Source organism: Lycium ferocissimum, unplaced genomic scaffold (genome assembly GCF_029784015.1).
Source record: "Lycium ferocissimum isolate CSIRO_LF1 unplaced genomic scaffold, AGI_CSIRO_Lferr_CH_V1 ctg12338, whole genome shotgun sequence".
NCBI lineage: Eukaryota > Viridiplantae > Streptophyta > Magnoliopsida > Solanales > Solanaceae > Lycium > Lycium ferocissimum.
In genome coordinates, this window is record NW_026714305.1 from 17,164 (window position 1) to 25,093 (window position 7,930).

The 7,930-nt window shown below is 33.0% G+C and overlaps 1 protein-coding gene across 1 annotated transcript; it reads right to left on the reverse strand.

Moving 5' to 3' along the window:
• Positions 1–319: 319 nt before the first annotated feature.
• LOC132041928 (polygalacturonase-like) lies at positions 320–3,310 on the reverse strand. Its single transcript, XM_059432603.1, has 4 exons — positions 2,663–3,310; positions 1,673–1,962; positions 902–1,130; positions 320–815 (listed from the first exon to the last, which is right to left on the reverse strand). The coding sequence occupies exons 1-4, from the start codon at positions 3,113–3,115 to the stop codon at positions 594–596; spliced, it is 1,194 nt and encodes a 397-aa protein (XP_059288586.1). The 5' UTR covers positions 3,116–3,310; the 3' UTR covers positions 320–593.
• Between the last annotated feature and the right edge of the window lie 4,620 nt (positions 3,311–7,930).

The following is a 7,930-nucleotide window of genomic DNA, read 5'->3' on the forward strand; positions in this document are numbered from 1 at the left end:
TTTTGACCTTCATGGTATTCAATTTTTACCTTACAATATCGAACTTTTGTCTAGCAGGACATAAGTTTTTTAAGAGAACGGGCCATAACTTGTGGGATATTCTGATGCAAAGATACAAATTTATGAAAAATTTATGCCCAAAAAAAGTTATTGCATTGAGAGACAAAAATTAAAGACCAGCACAAAATAGGGACAAACGTGCAATTGACCCCTTAGTATAAGTTAAACTAATGGTTCAATGGGTAAGAACTACAAATATGAAAAAGGAAATTGGCGAAATAAGCATGTTTATGTTCATTGCATTTTAGGGAACTTTAAGATACATAAATACGAGCATTCCACTTTAATCATTAAAGAATTCGAAATACACTGCATTGCAAAGCCAGGTGATTCAAGTCATACCAACACAGGCTCAAGCAAGCATTTCTATTTTGAAACCCATAAAAATGAAAGTCTCCTATCATTACTAAATACTTAGAGGGAACAATTAAATTAAATTAAATCATTAGTTCCCCTCTATTTCTAGCAATTAATCGAAGTAAAAAGAAAATGAAGAAAGAGGGAAAGACCATTCTTGTATTAGATGTCTTCCCTTACAAACAATTGTCAGGTTGAACTAATCCAGAAGTTGTTAGTGCAACATTATCACATGATGCTTGAGCTGGTAATTGATTCTTATAAATCAAATGTACATTTTCCAATTTTATTCCTTTGCATGGATTTCCCTTACTACAATCAAATTTCACTGCAACTTCTGTTGCTGAGCTTCCATGGATATCTCCGTACGTAACATCACTTATTTTCACACCAGAAACCTGTTCAACAAAATTGGTTTTTGATCAAGAAAAAAGAACTCCGAAATCACAGAGAAAAATAAAGAAAAATGGTTGAAAAATTAAACCTGGCCAGGACAATTTATATTATCAGGGCAGTAATTTTGATCGATAACGATTGGATTTTGAACGTTAATCATGGTAGTGTGCTGGAAAATGATATTCTTGACAAAGCCAGTACTAGGTCTGCCCCATGATTTAATCCTCACGCCATTTTGTGTGTTCTTGAATATAACTGATTTAACTGTCACATTTTGCACACCAGCTTCTTTAAAATCCTTTCCTAAACTTCCAATGCTGCATGAAAGCTCATCACCCTTAGTATGATGGTATGTATAGCACCAATATTAAAAAATATCAATTAGAAAAAGAAACCTTTCAAGAAATGCTACTCCGTCCTGTCTCAATTTATGTGACATTTTTCGTTTATCGAGAGTCAAGTTACTGATCTTCAAAGCTTAGGATTAGGTTAACTCAAAATTTAGATACTAAAAAAAAAACTATATAGAAAGTACTATAAGTTGCAATTCTTTTCATGTCAATATGATGAAAAAATATTTTTTTAAATGTTGGTCAAAATTCGCATAGTTATAACATCGAAAAACGAAAAGTGTAACATAAATTTAGACATAGGAGGTAATACTCAATTTACGAATCTTTAAAGAATTAACATACAAGTTTAAGTTTTAAGTACACGAAAACTACCTAATTGTCCATAAAATTAAAATGAAGGATTCGTAACTTAAAAAAATAAGATAGTCTACCTGTTACAACATGTTAGTATTCATTGGTAGTGTAAAACAACTTAAACAAAAACCTATATATGTGCAATGTGTTACCTAATTCCATGGCCAGGGCCACAAGCAATTTCTTGGATCCACAAATTTGTGGTGCCAGGACCAATTGAGATACAATCATCTCCTGTATGGATTTTAGTTTTCAATATGGAGACCTCAGATGATAACTGAACATGAATGCCATCGGTATTTGGACTGTTTCCAGATGCCAATACTTTAACAGCCTGCACCTTCACTTTGTTGCAACCATTGATGACAATATGAAACATTTGACTATTCAATGAAGTTAGCCCAGTTATTGCTACATTGTTTGAGTTGACAAACGCCAGATTCTGCAACACCACGAATGCAACAATCCCCTTTGTCATCACATTGATATATATATGTGATGATGATGATGAGTTTAATTGAATACATTTTTCTGATATACTTGAGATCAATATATGATGTACACAGAATTTTACACAAATTAATGGTGTCCGCCGCCTATGTCACAATTAAGCTACTACGCGAGTTTGTATTTGAGGCTGTCGGATTTTAATACACTTAACTTCTATCAATAACTGATATTTACTCTTCAATATTATTTTTCAAGCATTGTTTATATATATATTACTCCCTCCGACATCTTCCGGCTTTTGAGATTCAAATAAGTTTTTCTTTTAGCGTATTTTTTATATATCTTTTAAATATTTTGAATTGTTAATTATTGTAACTTATAAGTAGTACTTTTTATATATTTTTTAAATATGTAAATTTTATTTCAAAAAAATTGAAAATTTCATGTCCAAACTTATGGTCAAAATTAAACTGTTTGGCTCTCAAAATTTGAACTCTGCCACATAAATTAGGACAGAGGGAGTACTATTTTTGGAGAAGTATAACCTACATGCATTTAACAAAAATTCCCGCGTGAAGCAATGTGTCTCTGCCACTTTTTGACATTCGACCTAGCTAGATATTCACTAATTTATTTTTAGAATATAATGTGCAAATATGATATTAAGGGTAAATTAGTCATTTCATACATACAGTGGCACCACTTGGGCAGTTGTTGCTTGACGCTTTGCAAGCCCACAAAGCAGCCCCACGACCATCAAGATTGCCACCACGAATTGAAACTCCATCAACACCTTCAAAAAGAAGCCAATAATTTCCAGCATTTCCAATAACATTATAATTTGAAGGAGCCAATAGGGTGCCATCAATTCTAAACGTTATGGCTTTGTTGTTGCATTCCCCTCTAAAATGTGCTTGTTTAACCAAATACCTTCCTAGTGGTACAATAATAGTGGCTGGTTTTGTAGAGCCACAAGCTGCTTTCCAAGCATTTAAGAAAGACATTGTTGAATCAGTCTTGCCATTTGGCTTTGCCCCCATTTGTACAACATTGAATATCACATTGTCAGCCCTGGATACAGAACTTAAGAAAATAGAAACAATGGAAAGGAATAAAAGAATTAAAGACATTACGGGGTTAGCCATATTAATATTATATTCTTATGAGAGATGATGAGAGGCGCTAGAACAGAGGGGATATATTATGTGATGATGAAGAGTGGGTGAGCAGTTTAAAGTCATGATGTATATATAGTTGACCTCTGTTAGAAATTATTTAGTTTCTTTACTTTTACTACTACTTTTTTTCCAGAACTTTTCTCCTTTTTAAAGGAATGGCCTTTTGAGAGATATATAACCATGTAATAAAAAGAAAAGTAAAAAAAAAAAAAAAACAAGAAATCTGCGCCAAATCTGTGCTAATGCATGCATTTTGTTGATATCTTTTCATCATGCATTTTGTTGTTCATACTCGAGCAGAAAATGGAGCTAACTTTATGGAACTTTTCTCTTTATTAGCGGTTACTTTCTTGATACATAACTTCATGATACTCTTTTTGGATAATCCTTCACTTTAGAGGGAAAAGAAAGGGGGGGAAAAAAAAAGAGAAGGCATAGCATATCTTAGGCCCAATTTAATCAGGGTCGGCTCGACCGTAAGGTCAGTAAAGGAACATTTTTTTGCGCGGATTTCCCTTCTTTTGGGGTGGTCTTTAAATTTTGCCCCTCATACTTGTGGTCTTTAAATTATGCCCCTGATATTCTTTGGTCTTTAATTTTTGCCCTTCACATTGCAACCCTGAGCGTTCACGCAGAAATCATGAGGTTCTGGGTTCGAACCCCCACTCAAGCATAAATTAAAAAACAAATTTGCAAGGCAAGGTTTGGGTCACGTGTATGCCGGACCCGGCATACACTTGTTAAGGAATTACCAAAGTTATCTTGGACCGCATACCGTGCCTTATGGGCAGACTTGGCATAAGTATGTCGGGTCCGGTATAACTTTGGTAATTCCTTCACAAGTTTATGCCCGGTCCGGCATACTTATGAGCAAACTTTTAATGAGCAAACTTTTAGTTAAGCCTTAACTAAAAATCTTTTCCTAGTTATGCCTTATGGGCGGACTTTTAGTTAAAGTGCACAACTAAAAAGTATGCCTCATAAGCGCATAACTAAAAGTATGCCCCATAAGGCGGAACTTTTCCTTAAGGCATAACTAAAAATTTGCCTTATAAGACAAAGTCTATGTCATAAGGAAAAGTTATGCCTTATGGGGCATACTTTTAGTTATTCCTTAACTAAACATCTGCCCCATAAGGCATAACTAGGAAAAGACTTTTAGTTAAGGCTTAACTAAAAGTTTGACCATAAGTACGCCGGACCCGGCATAAACTTGTGAAGGAATTACCAAAGTTATGCCGGACCTGGCATATTATGCCAAGTTTGCCCATAAGGCATAAGTATGCCAGGTCCGGCATAACTTTGGTAATTTCTTAACAAGTGTATGCCGGTGGGGGCATAGTGAAATTTAAACTCTGCCTTGTGAATTTTTTTAAAATTTTTGACTGAGTGGGGGTTCAAACCTGGAACCCATGGGTTTTAGCCAAAGGGCAAAATTTAAAGATTTCAAATATGAGGGGCAAAATTTAAAGACCACCCCAAAAGAAAGGCAATTCTGCGAATTGCCCGTAAAGCAATGGCTTGGAGCCCTAATTTTTTTAGGGTCCCTTTTTTTCTAAAAAAATTCATATATGTATATGTATGTGTGTGTGTAATTAAATTCTAATTCCCTGCTTTTTCTATTCTTATTATTAAATATTCTAAGTCTGTGCTGCTTTAATATGCTTTTTCTTGCGCCGAGGGTCTATGGGAAACAAGCTCTCTACCTCCCGAGATAGAGGTAAGGTCTGCGTACACACTATCCTCCCTATAACTTGTGGTATTACCTTTGGGTATGTTGTTAATATTCTAATTCCAAAGGAGGAGAAAATTGAAGAATTAATTAAATCTTGATAGCTATATTATCAATTGAAAAGGATTTCTTAGAACAAATGGATTATAAAATAGTGGTTAATGACTTCACATCTAAAAAAAAACTCGAAAAGTAGAATTTAAATAAAAATATATATGACGATTTTTTTTTCTTAAAAAAAAAATTGGGCCTTTCTGTGAAATTTAGCTTTAGGGCCCCCGATCTTGTTGAGCCGACCCTGCGTTTAATTTCATTAAGATTAACAAATTTGAATCTGAATATTAAGATGTTATATTAAAATTTGAATACTAACATCTGAATATATAAAACTTCTCTTTATTTAAAAAAATAATAATATAAATTCAAATAAAATACTAATTTATAATCTAATATTATGTTAAATATTTTTAAGAAATTATATGGTGGTTGGTGATGGGATGGCTAATAGTGGTTGTTGTGGGTGCGCGGGGTGGTGGTGATGGTGTTGAGTGTTGACTGATGGTGGTGATTTTGGATAGTAGCTAGCTAGTGGCGATGGTGGTACGCAAGCAGTAGTTGTTAACGATCGATGGTGGTAGTTGGTGGTAGCGACTTAATTGTAGTGAACTAAAGGTTGTGGTAACTGATAGTAGTGGTTGGCAATATATATTGTCGTGATTGATAGTGCAAGGTGTTTGTCCGTAGTGATTGACTGTTGTGGTAAAGGTGATTAGTGTTGATTGTAAATGGTGGCTAGTGGAGGTGACGGCTAATTATGATGATTGGAGGTAATGATAGTTGTGGTTGGGGGATAGTGGTTGTGGATGCTGGTAGTTGATAATGGTGGATCGGCGGCGGCGGCGATTGTGGTGGTTGATAATGGTGGAAGGCAACAGCGATAATAGTTGTTAATGATGGGCAATAGTGATGGTGGTGGTAGCGGTTAGTGAGTGAATGTATAACATCTTAATAATATTAAGACTTTGCTAGAAATTATAATCATTCAAATCTATTCATTAAATAGATGATTTTTAAAAATAAAAAAAATAAAAAAAACAAACAAACACACTTAATAATTAAGATATAAATCTAATTAAGACATTTGTTAAATGGAAACAAATTGGTCATGTGAAAGACATTAGCCACACACAGCTAAATAAGGGTGTGTATGGTATGGTTCAGTTTTTTCGTGTTGGGTTGGTCAAAATTTATCGAAAATATTTTTTCAATTAAAACGAGTTTCTTAAAAATTAGGAAAATGACTTCCTTAGACGTAGAAAAAAGAGAATACAAGTTCCACAGCATTCCACATTGATTCTGACCTCCCACCCTCTAACACACCTCATCATCACCCTCACACATGTAGCCCCCGGCCCATCCTCACCAACCCACAGCCCCAGTACCCCAACCTGTCATAATATTTATCTAAATTATATACAAATATTTTTAAGATAATTTTTTTTACTATCATACCGAACAAAAAAATAAATAAAAACCCCACTTATTTTTCTAAAAACATTTTCCATTGTACCGAACACACCCTAAAACCAATAATCAGAAGACTTCAAATGAAGTTAAAGCAATGCACTTTAGCTTATGTGGACTAAAAGTCTTCTATATGACATGCCAATGGTTCGACTTGCTTTATTTTTTTCTCTTATTTTGGTTGATTAAACAGATAAAAGATAGTACCGAAGAAAGAGGATGCATGTGATGAGAGAAATCGAAAGTCAGTTATCAATATGATATAACTCATCAAGAAAATAAGGTAAAAAGGAAAAAAAAAGCAAAAAGAAAATAGGAATATTCTTAATGATTTGTAATATTAAATCCAAAAGAATATCACATCAGTGACTATATATGGGATAGAACTTTAACAATATCTAACTTTTTTTAAAAATTGACAAAATATGCATGACATTTCCATCAATGATAAATTAACTAAATATAGTTTTTATTAATAGTTCTAGAAAATGTTGCTTTACACCTTTTCCTTTCAACACCTTATTAGAATGAGAATATTTCATAATAATGTTTGACTTGAAAAAAGAAAGTAAATATTTTTAATAATAATATTTATTTGTGATGTCATTGAAATTTTCTATATTGCTATATTTAATAAAATTAGATATATTTAGGAAAATATCCCAGGTAAATCTCTAGATACAAAAATTTCCCAAGTAAACTCCAACAAATAATTTTAAACTAAAGTTACATCAAAAAAATCCCCAAGTAAGTCCTCAAGAATGTAAATCCCCCAAAATAAAATTCGCAGCTTTAGGGAATTTTATTGTTTGGAACGAGCAAATTGGTGTTGTTCCTATGCTAATTACCTGACGTGAATAATCGTACCAGAGAATGTTCTTACTTTAACCACAACTTTTCTTTTACTAGTTTGTTGGAAGAACAAATGAAAATAATAGTTCCCTTTACCATGTACAATTTAAGTATTTTAAGACAGTTTAAATAAAGTATTGTAGAACATAAATGGACCTAAATGTATGGGTATAAGGTAGGCTGACTTTGTATAATTGATCCAAATCTGAATCATATATTACGAGACAATTTTAAAAATTCCTTTAATTAGCCATATTTTAGAATTAGAAATTAGTGTACGGAGTTTAATAGAAAAAGAGTTTAATAAAGTAGTATAACTTGAGACGTAAAAAGCTTGAGTAGTTAGTACGAAATATATGAACTTCGGAATCCACACACACACCAAATACGTGTACGCCTACAATTACAAACCAATAGGGTACTCTCTTTCGATTTCTTATTTTATTCATAAATCCTGGTCCATGAAATGTTGTGCTTTTATCCATGTGTATATACTTTTACAATACTTCTTTATACTTCTTTCTCACTCAATATGACACTTTTAGTTTTCACCAGATTCCAACTATGCGAATTTTGATCAACATTTTAAAATATACCTTATCATCATATTGACATAAGAAGAATTGCAACTTATAATCATTTTTATATAGTTTTTTAGTGTCTAAATTTTAATT

Excerpts from the sequence above, each read along its gene's own strand:
- LOC132041928 (XM_059432603.1), bottom strand. The coding sequence starts at position 3,115 with ATGGCTAACCCCGTAATGTCTTTAATTCTTTTATTCCTTTCCATTGTT. Across the intron at positions 1,131-1,672 it reads GGCCCTGGCCATGGAATTAG|CATTGGAAGTTTAGGAAAGG; the intron begins GTAACACATTGC and ends GCTTTCATGCAG. Across the intron at positions 816-901 it reads ATATAAATTGTCCTGGCCAG|GTTTCTGGTGTGAAAATAAG; the intron begins GTTTAATTTTTC and ends TTTGTTGAACAG.